Below are 14900 nucleotides of genomic sequence, written 5' to 3' on the forward strand. Positions count from 1 at the left end.
TAGTCATGTATGTATGTGAGAGTTGGACTATAAAGAAAGCTGATGCCTTTGAACTGTGGAGATCAAACCAGTCAATCCTAAAGGAAATCAGTCCTGAATATTCATTGGAAGGACTCAGTTTCAGCTGAGGCTGAAACTCCAATACTTTGGCCATCTGATGCAAAGAATTGACTCATTTGAAAAGACCCTACTGTCATGTAAGAATTGAATCGCCAGTCCATGTCTGACGTAGGGTGCAGCTTGCTTGGGGCTGGTGCATGGGGATGACCCAGAGAGATGTTGTGGGGAGGGAGGTGGGAGGGGGGTTCATGTTTGGGAACGCATGTAAGAATTAAAGATTTTAAAATTTAAAAAAAATAAAAAATTAAAAAAAAAAAAAAAGAAAAGAAAAGACCCTGACGCTGGGAAAGGTTGAAGGCAGGAGGAAGAGAAGGGGATGACAGAGGATGAGATGGTTGGATCGCATCACCAACTCGATGGACATGAATCTGACCAAGCTCAGGGAGTTGGTGATGGACAGGAAAGCCGGGCTTGCTGCTGTCCATGGGGTCGGAAACGACTGAGCGACTGAACTGAAGTAAACAAAGGATAACGTATATTCTGCGTTTGCATTGTTTGACTTTATGATTGTTTAAATCTGACATATGAAAATGTTATATTTCAAAAGTTCATGTATCTGGAAAACGTACCAATACTGGCATGATTGAGGATGGATTTTTTTTTTTTTTTTTAAGAACAATTGTGCAAATCCCCAATCGGCTATATAATCCGATGGAGTTGAAGGGAGCTGCTCGAGTAAAACTTTGTGGAGCAGGAAAAGAGGGCGTGGGAACACCCTGGTATTTTCCCCAGGAACTTGCGGGTACGCCCAGTTTGCCCACTGGTTCCCGCACACACCGCTCTACTGGCGTCTGCGTGGTGGAGGCGTGTAGCCACGGGCGCACCGAGTGTGGCTCCGCCCCGGGCGCGCGCGGCCCCAAACTACTGCTCCCAGAAGGCTGTGCGAGTCCGAGAGGGAAGCGGCGGCGGCGGCCGCAGGAAGGGCGAGTGCGCCGTCTTCGTCGGCGGGTGGCTCCTCAGTCGTCGGACCGACAGCCCCCGGACGGAGTACGCGGCCCGAGCTTTCCCCGCAGCCCTGGGAGTTAGTCCGGGCGAGCCGGCACCACCGCCCGCGGGACGGGCGCGGGGCGGGATGTAGGGCTTCGAGTGCGGAGGCCGCGGGCGGGCTGGGGGAGCGCGGAGGGCGCGCCGAGGATGGAGAGAGCGATGGAGCAGCTCAATCGCCTGACGCGCTCGCTGCGCCGCGCGCGCACCGTGGAGCTGCCCGATGGTGAGCGGGCCGCGGGGCTGGGGCCGCCGGGGGCTGGGTTCAGGGAGCTGCGGGGGTTGGGGAAGACTAACTGAAAGCTGAACAAACGCCCCCATTTACTTTCCTTGGCAGGGAGGGGCAGGTCTAGGACCCCTGGCCACCTTGGTCACCACTCCCGCCCCGGGCAGGTGGGGTTTGTGGGAGGGGCCCGGGCCGTGGGTGTCCTGCAGCTGGAAGAAGCAGGACTTGAAGGAAGTCTCTCCGGACTATCGGTTAGGTGTTTCGGAGAAGGAGCAGAAGTATCACCTGGATGGCGGAGACCCGGATTCAGAAGACAGCCTAGTTGTTGGCCTTTTTCCATTTGCTGCCTGGAAATGCTGGTGGGGTAGGGTAGAGAGATCCCCCCAGTCCCAACCCAAGTAGTATCGTTTACTTTAAGCTGCTGAGGGTAATTAAGCGGTCTTTTCCTTTTCAACATGTAGAGCGCCATTTTATTTTTATAATAAGCAGATAAATAAAAGGAGGTCAAATGTCAAACGTGTACTTGAAGTGCTTGTTTGTTTACATGTATACACTTTAATATGCATATCCACTTCAGACAGGTTGGGGCTACTGTGCTTCTACAAAGGAGTAAGGCATGATCCTTGTCGTTTAGTAATTTTTAGTTAAATTCCTTCAGGATAGGTAACACACAAGTAATAAAAGAGGTGAAAAAGCCGTTTTGTTTGCAGCCTCATGAACGGTTTAGTGGTAGTGGGTGAGAGCCGTGCTGCCTCTTAAAGGCTTTTGATTGTGTACGCGCAACTGAAAGAAAGGGTAGCAGTTATGGCTCGTGATTTGTTTTTCTTTTTAATGCATTGTATTAGTTTATATCCGCCACCGCCCCCGCCCGGAAACTTTCTTTGAATTGCTGCTGGAACAATGATTTTTAAGTTAGGGAAGGAGACCTTGGCACAGAGTCATCAGAGAAATGTGGACTGGGAACCTAGGGATGATTTTCCTGAAAAGATTTTCCCTTGTTTGTACCTGTGATTCAGAACAACATAATTTGAGTTGACTGTTTCTGAAAAGTACGTTTGTACTTGGTACTTCGCTCGCATAAAGTAACAGACTGAAATAATCCTGATGTTAGGAACAAGACTTTTGCCTTCAGCTTACTCTTTCTCTGTTTTGTTTCCACTTTGAGTCCATTTTTTAAGTGCTTACTCATTTCTCACAGTCAGGTTTTTCGGTGTCTGCTGCTGCGCGTGTAGTTTCATTGACAGCAATTTGTATTGCTCAGCTTAAATCTCCATTTTTTTTTTTTTTACATAAATGTGACTTAGAATACTTGGATATTATTTCCTGGTTTTAAAGATAGTATGTTTTCATTGTAGAAAATCTTGAAAGAAAAAAAAAATTATTATTTCTCACCCAGTAATAAACAATGCCTAGTATTCTCTTGAGTTCTTTCTATTATTATTTCTTTCTCTACCAAATTAAAATCATACTGCATATAGTCTTTTGTTCTGCTTTTAGAAAGCACAACGCTTTTTATATCTTTAAACATGCTTATGATTTTTCAAGCTTTCATATGATAATATGTAACAAACATTGAATCTAATTTTTTATAATAGATTTTATGAGGAACATCTTTGATTTTTAAATCTTAGTCTGCCTTTATAATTATTTCCTTAGGATTATTACATAGAAGAATATAGATCTAATTATATCAGCATTTTAAAGACTAAGTATCAGCCTCTCAAGTTATTCTCTGAAACAAAGTTCCACTGACAGTCTGACAGTCCCTGGACACTAGAGTAATGAAAAATAAAACTTTTCTGCAAGTTGCTTACATTTGTTTTTCTTTGATTATAATGAGTTTGCTCATCTTGTTTTAATTTATCCCCAAATTCTGATGAATCTTTTTTAATTCTTTGAAATTGGCTCTTTCAAGTACGCTCGTGCATGCGTGCATGCATATGTGTGTATGTGTTACATTCCAGTTACAAAAATCCAGATTGTTGTGCTTACATTTTAAGGGCTGAACAGAATTTCTGAGATCTAACTAAATTTAGGAAATAATCAAATATTTATCTTGCCTTGTTAGAATTCAGTTATTAATCATTTGATTGGAATAAATTATTAAGGTTGGCGTTTTTATTCAGACTTCACTCTAACTTTGTTACTTGGGATTAAACTGCAGATATTTACTGAATTGGATACTGAGAGGACATATTTATGTTCCCTTGAGATGATGAAAACCTGAGTATTCCCACTATAATGAAGTGCTGATTATTAGGGCTAGTTATGGAGTGCTATTATTAGGAATCTTGTGGGATAGGAAGTAAGGAAAAACAATGATTTTAGGGATATAGATTCTCAGTGCACTTTAAAAGAGTTGGCTTATATCGTTTGTTTATGTGGAAAAAAAACCTTAAACTACTGCATTTACAATGAATGCAATTTGTTTAATAAAATAATAGAACTTGAGCCCATTGGAGTATATGCTTGAATGATGATTAGGATAATTCAGTTCAGTTCAGTCGCTCAGTCGTGTCAGACTGTTTGCGACCTAATGAATTGCAGCACGCCAGGCCTCCCTGTCCATCACCAACTCCCGGAGTTCATGCAAACTCAAGTCCATCGGGTCAGTGATGCCATCCAGCCATCTCATCCTCTGTTGTCCCCTTCTCCTCCTGCCCCTAATCCCTCCCAGCATCAGAGTCTTTTCCAATGAGTCAGCTCTTCCCATGAGGTGGCCAAAGTACTGGAGTTTCAGCTTTAGCATCATTCCTTCCAAAGAACACCCAGGACTGATCTCCTTTAGAATGGACTGGTTGGATCTCCTTGCAGTCCAAGGGACTCTCAAGAGTCTTCCCCAACACCACAGTTCAAAAGCACCAATTCTTCGGTGCTCAGCTTTCTTCACAGTCCAACTCTCACATCCATACATGACCACTGGAAAAACCATAGCCTTGACTAGACGGACCTTTGTTAGCAAAGTAATGTCTCTGCTTTGGAATATGCTGTCTAGGTTGGTCATAACTTCCTTCCAAGGAGTAAGCGTCTTTTAATTTCATGGCTGCAATCACCATCTGCAGTGATTTGGGAGCCCAGAAAAATAAAGTCTGACACTGTTTCCACTGTTTCCCCATCTATTTGCCATGAAGTGATGGGACCAGATGCCATGATCTTCATTTTCTGAATGTTGAGCTTTAAGCCAAGTTTTTCACTCTCCTCTTTCACTTTCATCAAGAGGCGTTTTAGTTCCTCTTCACTTTCTGCCATAAGGGTGGTGTCATCTGCATATCTGAGGTTATTGATATTTTTCCTGGCAATCTTGATTCCAGCTTGTGTTTTCTTCCAGCCCAGCATTTCTCATGATGTACTCTGCATATAAGTTAAATAAGCAGGGTGACAATATACAGCCTTGACATACTCCTTTTCCTATTTGGAACCGGTCTGTCATTCCATGTCCAGTTCTAACTGTTGCTTCCTGACCTGCATATAGGTTTCTCAAGAGGCAGGTCAGGTGGTCTGGAATTCCCATCTCTTTCAGAATTTTCCACAGTTTCTTGTGATCCACACAGTCAAAGGCTTTGGCATAGTCAATAAAGCAGAAGTAGATGTTTTTCTGGAACTCTCTTGCTTCTTCCATGATCCAGCGGATGTTGGCAATTTGATCTCTGGTTCCTCTGCCTTTCCTAAAACTAGCTTGCACATCTGGAAGTTAACGGTTCACGTATTGCTGAAGCCTGGCTTGGAGAATTTTGAGCATTACTTTACTAGCATGTGAGATGAGTGCAATTACCAATTAAAAAACATCTTCCTCCATTTCATGGTTTGAGGAGAAATTGAATATAGCATAGTGAATCTGAGTTTTCTGGTCTTTGAGGTTTTCCTTTAAACAGTTTTCTGAAACTATTAATAAAAAATGGCCAATGTATCTAATAAAGTGAGAGAAAGTTTAGTCGTACCACTGTTAAGTGAGAGAAAGTTTAATCTTATCACTCTGAACTTTCATATACCTAATTTTCAAGATTTCTTCATGAGTGTGGGGAAGGAATCACCTGACAGCAAATTTTATTCAGTATTTTCTTAGTATTTGCTGGAGAGTCTCCTTCTAGCATCAGAGTTGTTTTTATATTTGTGTCTTCGTACCTTTAGTGTATGTATTATTTTTTTAATAAGGTTAGGTGTGACTTAAAAATAAGATCTATCTATAAATTTTATCTAAATACTGTAAAAAACCCATGTGAACTTACCATGTTCACTTAAAATTGTGTACTATCTTGTTACATAAGTTTAAATTCACAAATAATGTTATTTCCTGTTTATTCCTTTATTAGGGAATGGCTTAATTGAAATTGTCTTGATTTTGGGGGGCAAGTGTTTTACAGGAGAGAAAGAGCGTTGCCGTGCTGAGGGAGGCTTAGTCCAGTATTTTTTCAACTCCTGTTGGTGATTCCCGTATACGTAATGAGAATGATTTAGTCATTGCAGTTAACATTTTGAAAAAATCGAAATAGAAGAGAGTAAAACAGACTGTGTTGTACATGTCAAGAATAAGTACTGTATTGTAGACCTTTTGGTTATTTATATGTAGTGTATACTGTGTGCACTGTAAAATTTTTATAATGGGGGCTTTGGAATCAGGCAGCTTTGAATTCCAGTTTAGCCACTTAATGCCACCATCACATACTTATTGATTAACTAGTGCTTCAATTTTCTAATTTGCACAATGGGGATAATACTAGTGCCTACTTCATAAAGTGCCCGTGAGGATAAAAGAGATGATGTATTTGTATATGAAGTGTTTAGAATAGTACCTTGAAGATAATGGTTTAAAACATGTTGGCTGTTAGTTATTAATAGGATTCCTTGGTTATTAACTATTTTTATAGTGAAAGAACCGTTGCATTTGCACACTGGACTTGTGAAGTTTCCTGGGATTAAATTGTTTTTCATGTCCATACTCAAAAATAGTTAAAATAATGAATAAAAATGTGCAGAAATGGTTACTTTTGTTCTATAAATACTTCAAGATATATTTCTAAATATTTTTTTAAGCATAATCGCAATATCATTAATAGAGCCAACACAACAGTAATTTTTAATTCTCATCAGATATCCAGTTCATCATATTCAGTTTTCTCCTCTCAAAAATATCGTCTTACAGTTGGTTTGTTTGAATCAGCATCCAGTCATAGTCCACACCTTAATTACATTTGGTTGACTCGTCTCTTAGGAATCTTTTAATAACTTTTCCTTCTCCTTTTTTATAACTTTCCATTTTTAAGTAATTTTAGACTTAAAGAAAAGTTGCGTAAATACTACTCAGTTCTTGTATACCCTTCAGCCAGTTTCGCCTCATGTTCACATCTTATACAACCAAAGTACAAGTATCAAAACTAAGGAGTTAATATTGGTGTATTGCTATTAGCATTTAAGACATTTATTAGAGACATTACAGACGGTTATTAGAATATCAGGAGTTTTCCTGCTAATGCCTTTTTTTGTATTTTGGGATCCAATCCAGAATACGACATTGCATTTAGTTGTCATGTTTCCTTAGCCTCCCTTGAACTATGATAATTCTAATTTTTCCTCGTCTTTCACGGTCTTGAAACTTTTTTAAGAGGACTCATCAGGTATTTTGTGGAATTCTCCTTAATTTGGATTTGTCTAATTTTTCCCATGAGTAAATTAAAGATTTTTGGCAAGAGTACTGTGGAAGTGGTATGCTCTTCTCAGTGGAAACTCAAGCACTGTGAAATATCGATATATATTATTTCTCGTGATGTTACCCTTTTTGAGTTGATTAAGGTGATATCTGCTGCGTTCTCCACTGTAAATTCACTATTTTTCCTTTGTAGTTAGTATTTGGGGGAGATGTTTTGATATGCAAATACTTTTTCCTCAAACTTCAACTCATTGATTTTAGCACCGCTATTAATTTTTTAAGGACTAAATGGGATGTATCAGGGTTATTCATTGTAAATAACTTATTAAAAAACATGAAGCTCTAAAATGCATTGAATTGAGGAATGACCACTAGTAATATAAAAGTAAATGCAAACACTGGCTGAAATTTACATAAGTATCACATGAGATCGTAGGTATTACTGACTTTTAACTTCTTTTGAATCATTTCTGTGAATTCTATAAAAAATGAAAATGTAAATTAAGTAATAAGTAAAAGTTAGACTTTAATGCTGTTTTATAAAAACTTCTAAAAATTTCTTTTGTTACAGTATTGATACGAAGCAACTATTATGTATATTTAATGTTTTAAATTTATTTTAGCATGTATATCTTTGATATCCATATATACTTAAAATTCCTCCAAAATACTAGTAGGTATGATGAAACATTCTACATTTTTGCAAATAGTATGTGTAATACTTCTGGTGTTTTGCACTGTTCATAATTATCTTCCATCTCTTCTCTTAGTGTTTTATTTAGAGTCAAAAAAACTTTAAAATCATCATATCACCTTTTGGAAAAAACAGGAGATAAATTAATTCCTTTTTCTGTTTTTTTTTTTTTTTAATACTTAGATAATGAAACTGCTGTTTATACATTAATGCCAATGGTAATGGCTGATCAACACAGGTGAGTGCATATTTCAGAAATTTATATTTTTTAAGAATATGAATTTACCTAAATGTTGTGTATATAAACATGGACACAGAGTTTGGACATAATGACCTGGGACAAGTTATTTAACTCTGTTATAATTTTCTGTCTGTGAAATAAGAAACAGGATTTTCCAAGTTCTTTATTAACTATAATCTATGGTTAGAGATTTTCTTCAATTTTTTAAAGAATTTACATATTTTCTTGACGTATAGTTGATTTACAGTGTTGTGAAGAGATTTTCTAGAGATTTTCTAAACGAATAGTCAGAAATTAAAATAACTATTTGCTTGGTTACTGACAGTGAAAAAAATATGGTTTCTGTTAGAGGTTACTACTGACCTTTGTAACAGAAATTTAGGCCTAATGGACAACTTATTCCTTAATATTCTACTATTTTGAAGTTCTTTTCTTTAAATATTCTTTTTATTAATGTAGTATTGACACTTTTATAGGGCTTGTGTGAGACACAGTTGTCTGGCTGTGTGATGAGGTGTAACTTGTAACAGACAGCTCTGCTATGGTTAGCCATTAGGTAGTTTGGTATTACGAGGAGAAAGAGACACTGTATTTTGAAACAAGTTTAAAATATAAATGATTTTTTTTTTTGCTTTGAAATTCCTGTCTGATATCATTAAAATATGTTTGTCTGATTTTTCTTATTTGGCCAAAATTAATACAGATAGGCTCAACTTTGTGCACAGGGAGCAGCCATCCCTACTGTCTTTGTTTCTCAGGAATCTAGTGGGAGCTGAAGCCAACTTAGGTGTCCTCAGAGCAGGTGACATAGTCAGAGTGGCAGATGAGGAGCCCTTCAGCACCAGCTTATAGGTGAGGGCAGTTGAATTTTGGATGATGCTGCGCTGGCTGCCGTGCTCTGCATAGAGAGTAGTGCCTTGTTTTTTGGCTGATGTGAGACAAAACCTTTTGAGTAATTGGTAAGGGTAATACTAAAGAGCTATTAACTTGAGTTATTATGTTTTTAAAAACTTTTTTTTTTAAACATTCTTCTTTTTGCATAGGTCTGTTTCTGAACTACTATCAAATTCAAAGTTTGATGTCAATTATGCATTTGGACGTGTGAAAAGAAGCTTGCTTCACATTGCAGCAAAGTAAGACTAAATATTTTGGATTAAGCTCTGGTCTAAAGTAATGATCAGTAAGCTTTGAAGCAGCGTGATTCCATAGTAGTTATGAAGAGAGATGAGAACAGGTAGCTGAGTGGTTCTTTGTCTTATTGAGGCCATAGTGTGCCGCACTTGCATCATTTCTCTAGATTTTTAATTTTGGGATTGGACTCAAGTCATATCTGATGTTTTTGCTTGTCCTAGATCAGATTAGAGGAGGTTAGGCATGGGGTTTATCTTTCCTGGATATACTTAAGAGGGTGCATTCATCAACATTTTACTTTTATACCACCAATGTAAGATTTTATATGCTGATTGAATGTGAAGCTATTGGCTTTATACTTTTTTCTTAGGTGTGAGAGTGATTTTTATTCATAATGTTCCAGTGTGTAACTAATCAGTTTGTTGACATCACCTTTTAAGATTTAGGTAGTGCTAACTCTCCCTAAATAAAATTGATTTTTCAATATAAATTTGGCTTCTGGAAGGCCAAAAGTTGAGAGTATTATATGTTTTCTTTTATGTGCTACTACTACTTTATTTTGTTTCATATGAATTTCTCAAATACTTCATAGATTTTGTAGTAGAATGTGCCATCTTGACAGTAGAGGTTATTTACTCTTTGTAATAGGAGTTAAATTGTTGGTCAGTGTGGACCCCCTAAATAATGTGTTTAATAGAGCTTTTCGTTTTTTAATTAAGCTTTGTCAGCTATGGCTGTATGTTAAGTGCATCTGAACTGTTTTTAATATTGTTTTAGTTGTGGATCAGTGGAATGCTTGGTTCTGCTTTTAAAGAAAGGAGCAAATCCTAACTATCAAGATATTTCGGGCTGTACACCTCTTCATTTGGCAGCTAGAAATGGGTAAATATTTTTTCTTGAGTAGCTTAAGTTGGATTATCAGCTATGACATAGGAAAGCACTCTGCCTTCATTTGGTAATTGTTTTCCCCCCAATATTTGCCTTGGGAAGAGGGTCTTGGATTATTATGTTATCCTTTTAAATAACTATAATAATATCATTAATTTATTAAGTAGCCCACTAATATTTTTCGTCTTAAATATATGTGTGTCAGTTTATTTTTACTTATAATGACATTTTTTGAAAAGCGTAATTTTCTCCTCTTTGTTTCAGTGTCCTTTTTCCTGCTAGTCTTTTGCCACGTCTAACTCCATGACTTATTTTCCAAATTGTTTGGTTAATTTTATTAATGCAATTAAAGACAGAGTAAATATATTTTACCTAGTTTATAATTATTTGTGAATGAGTGTACTAACTCGTTGTGTACTATTTTTAACCCTACTGTACTTTTTATGGATTTCTCCTTTTTTATTGAGAATTTCACAGTCACATATGTATCTGCCTCAACAATATTTTTCACTTCTTAAAATTCTCTTGGACTGAGGACCAGACCAAAATGGTTGGAATTATGTTTACAATGAAAATAAGTAGTTTTTGATTCACGGCTTGAGAAACTTTCAGAAAACTTCTCTTTGAAAAATATTTCTATGTGTTTATTCTTTTGATTACTCTGGAAAGTATTTTTCTTGCCTGTTTTGAACTGAAATTCTGCATAGTTAAGGTGGCTGCCTAAGTGAGATAGATATGGGGCTAAAATTGTCAACTTCATCAACGTGAGACCAAATTTTTTCAGATAAGGGTTATAGTGGAACCAGTAAAATAAGAACGATAGTGATGTCTAGGTTGGACATGGGAGAGGCATGGTCTTTGACTCTGTCTGATCTGTCCCATTTCCTGATTTAGCAAGTGAACCAGTTTAGTTGTTCATGTTGTAAAAGACAATGTGCTGGTTAAACAATTGCTTTTTATAATAATCGGCTGCATTAGGTATATTGTAGGGTGTCAAAGCCTAGGTTAGAGTAAACAGAATAAATACAGAGTACTGGAGTTGAAAAGAATCGAACACGACTGAGTGACTGAACAACAACAACAAGAGTAAATCACTGGCTCCTTTGCTGCCCTGATCTCAGGTCTAGATCCATTATCCCATGTGTTGGTAGGTTAGGGACAAAGCTCTTTTTAGAAGTTACATATAACAAATTGTCTCAACAACTGTAAATGAAAGGACAGGTTGGTGCACAGCAGGGATAAAACGTCTACTCTGCTGTAATAGGGGACTTTGTCATTTAGGAGACCATTGCATAGTGTACATCATGATTTTATCTATACATTGTGAAGGGATTTCTCTCATCCATCACCTCAAATATTTATCTTTTTTGTTGCTGTTGAGACATTCAATTTGGAGACCATTACATTTTAAAGATGAAAACATATAACATATTATTTCATAATTCATATGGCAAATCAGTCAAGAGAAAAGGAATAAGAGTCCAGAACCCTTACATAGCATCTAACTTGGATGCATTTCATTCTTATAAAGATTACTTTCGATATGCAGTACATAACTATTTTGTTTTTTATTTACTAAATGGGTGCCTTGTACAGCTTAGGGACACCTTGTTCAACTTAAAAGCTACTTGTTCCTGTAGCTTTTGATGGTTTCAGAAAACGTTTTTTGGTGTGATTTCTCTACAAGTTCAAATTTGTCTAGACTGAAGCAGAAGTCATAGGTGAATTCTCCTCCTTTGGCCGGTCCATCTGATTTGTGGGATTTTTTGTTTTGTTCCCTCATCTGTCATTGTCAGAAAGGTAGAATATTTCTCTTGGCCAGCTTTAGAGTTTCTGTCTTCAGCCATCAGTGCTGTGTACGTTAGTACTAAATTGCCTTCCTTTCTAGTGGAAGACCCCTTAGGTTGCCTCAGAGCACTTGGATGACTGGTCCCGCTGTCCTTTGGGTTACCATAAACTTATAATTGTTGCAGTATCCAGGCAGGAAGGTTGTTGCTTCCTGTACAAAAGGATCCAGCATTGCTCATGATTATATGAGAATTTTAAAAGAGAGACTTAAAAATTATTGTGTATCTTTAGGTTGCATATTGGTCAGATTTAAAACATTTTTTCACTATTTTTTTTGAGCTAGATTGTGAGCTCATAAAGGGTAGAGCTCATGTATTAGTTAATATTTTAGCTCCATTCTAAGCAAAAGAGGTGAGCACTTAGTGGGTCTTTTTGATTTACTCAAGGTTATGGAAAATAGCAGTGATGATTGTTAAGTAAGAAAAAAGATGTATTTCTCTCATATTGCCCTGTACCTTTTGCAGTTCATTTTTGGGAGGGGGAGCATTATGTTTTGCTGCTTCTCTTCAGCAAACCTCTGCCCTAAACACTTCTTTGAAACCCTTTCCCTGCACAGTCCTACTTAAGTGTTTATTTTGACAGTAGGCCAATGGTCCACATCAGGCTTCTGAATAGATTTTAGAAGTCCCACAGTATGGGTGCCATCACACACACAGAGAGGCGTAATTTAAACAATGTAATATTAATTTTAATAGGATTTTGTGGTCTGTTTCCTCACAGTAATGAAGGTTTATTTCCTGAGGTTTTCATAACTGTATTTGATGAAGAAACTTCGTAAACGTTTGAACTTTTAAGTTTACTCAGAGCTTTATTTTCTTCCATTTCTTTGATTAAAATCTGATTTTAGTTGAATTTAACTTCCTTTTAGAAAGAATGAGTCATAGCAAGAAAAGTAATTTGTTTTCTTTTAAAAGGTTTATTCAGTTAATAACAATTATAACTATTATATATACAGAGGATGAGACGGTTGAATGGCATCGCCGGCTTGATGGACATGAGTTTGATCAAGCTCCAGGAGTTGGTGATGGACAGGGAAGCCTGATGTGCTGCAGTCCATGGGGTTACAAATCAGACACGACTGAGAGGCTGAACTGATAGCTATTATAAGATTGAATAATTAGTAATTAGTTAGCTATGCTTAGTACTGAGTTGATAAAAGAAATGTGATAGGGTATGAAGAAATTTATTATCAGAGTAAATAGTTATTATATTACATGTATTATGTATATTCTCTGTATACCATATGTTATTATATATGTATAGCTTATTTGTAAAGGGTTCCTGGACCCAATTCCAGTGTGTGTATGTGTGTGTATATGTTGGCGGGGCAGTTGTAGGCTTCATCAAACCAACAAGCAAGTCTCAAATGACAGCAGTTTCCTAAAAGTCAGATCAGTTCTGACACTGTGATGTACCTTCAGGTAGAAGCAGATTCTGTTGGTCAAGGGCTCAGTCCTGTAGACCACCCTTCACTTCAGACGCCAGTTGCCAGGTCAGTTTCAAGTAGTTTTCTGACTGACTGGCTACAGATTGGAGGTTCTGCCATCCCCTTCCAACTCAGGATTCTTGTCAAGAGTCCAGGTTGTAACTAGTACTTTTGACCAGCTGGCTAGAAATCAGAGTTTGCCGTGATCCCTTTCTTGGACTTGATTAATTTGCTAGAAGGGCTCACTGAACTCAGGAAGATGTGTTTGTTTACTCACTAGAGTACCGTTTTTGTTTTTTTTTTTATGAGAGTATTAAAGGATATGAGTCAGTAACCAAATGAAGAGATAGATATACTGGGTGAGGTCCTGAACAAAGAGATTCAGGCATGGTCACAGGTAGTAGCATTTTGGTTCCCCTCCATGGAAGCTCTTCCTCAAAGGGACAAAAAATTGTCCTTTTGAGTCTATGTAGACATCATTTTATAGTCATTATTGACTTAAATCATTGGCTGTTAGCAGCAGATTCAACCTCTGGTTGCTATCCCCTCCCTGGAGATAGGAGTGGGACTGAAAGTGCCCTCTAATTTGTGGTTTGATTCTCCTGGCAACCAGCCCCCACCGTTGAGTGGCACCCAAAAGTCACCTTCACCTCTCTTCAGGAAAAGAGGCCCATTGCTTTTAATTGTTTAGGGTTTAGAACTGTGAGCCAAGAAGTGTGGATTAAGACCAAATATATAAATATGTATTCTTGCTGTAAATCACAATATCTGAGTATTCACATTAATACTATATATACTATGTTGTATAACATTATACATAATATGCTATTATGTATACCCCATTTTTAATTTTTTTATGTATGTATGTAATCATTTACTTACCTAGATCATAAACTTTTTCATGCCACAGATTAAATCATATTTTCTTAATTCATTACTGAGCACAGTTAAGCATATACATAAATTGTATATTTTTTATATGTATATATAAACACACACATATATACATTATGTGTGTATACATATAGTGTGTGTGTATATCACTTTGTTTCCAAAGCATGAGTTTTCATTTAATTATTAATGAAGGAGAAATTGAGATAAACACTGAAGAGTGAGGAAGAATGGATCAGACTAGGAGCAAACATTGTGAGCAAAATGACATGGGTAGGCAGTTCAAAAGGCAGCAACATACTTTTGTAGATATGTTTCCAAGTAAGATATACAGGTGTCCAGATCAAGAAAAGATGCTTAATATCCCTAATCAGGGAAATGCCGGTTAAAACTACCATGAGACACCAACTCGGATTCATTAGTATGGCTATCAAAAAAAAAACATGACAAGTGTTGATGAGGGTGTAGAGAAATTGGACCCCTTGTGCTCTGTTGGTGGGAAAGGGAAATAGTACAGATGCTCTGGAAACTAGTTCATTGCTTCCTCAAAAATAAAAATAGAATTATACTGTGATCCAGCAGTTCCACTTCTGGGTATATACCCCCCACAATTTCATGCAGAGTCTCACAGAAATATTTGTATACTTGAATTCATAGCAGCAGTATTCACAATAGCTAAAATAAAGGAACCTAACCATCCATTTGCACATGAATGGGTAAACTAAATGTGGTGTATACATACAGTGGAATATTATTCAGCCTACGTGAGTGCTAAGTCGCTTCAGCTGAGTTAGACTCTGAGCGACC

The 14900-nt window shown here is 37.3% G+C and overlaps 1 protein-coding gene across 2 annotated transcripts in view; it reads left to right on the forward strand.

Moving 5' to 3' along the window:
* HACE1 (HECT domain and ankyrin repeat containing E3 ubiquitin protein ligase 1) overlaps positions 1009-14900 on the forward strand; it is a 108706-nt gene continuing 94814 nt past the window's right edge. For both annotated transcript variants that reach the window (XM_018053122.1, XM_018053123.1), the window contains exons 1-4: positions 1009-1330; positions 7852-7906; positions 8953-9042; positions 9818-9922. In XM_018053122.1, coding sequence (XP_017908611.1) covers positions 1255-1330; positions 7852-7906; positions 8953-9042; positions 9818-9922 — 326 coding nt within the window. In that variant the 5' untranslated portion in view covers positions 1009-1254. The remainder of the gene's footprint in view (positions 1331-7851; positions 7907-8952; positions 9043-9817; positions 9923-14900) is intronic.

Source organism: Capra hircus, chromosome 9 (genome assembly GCF_001704415.2).
Source record: "Capra hircus breed San Clemente chromosome 9, ASM170441v1, whole genome shotgun sequence".
In the NCBI taxonomy this organism is placed as follows: domain Eukaryota; kingdom Metazoa; phylum Chordata; class Mammalia; order Artiodactyla; family Bovidae; genus Capra; species Capra hircus.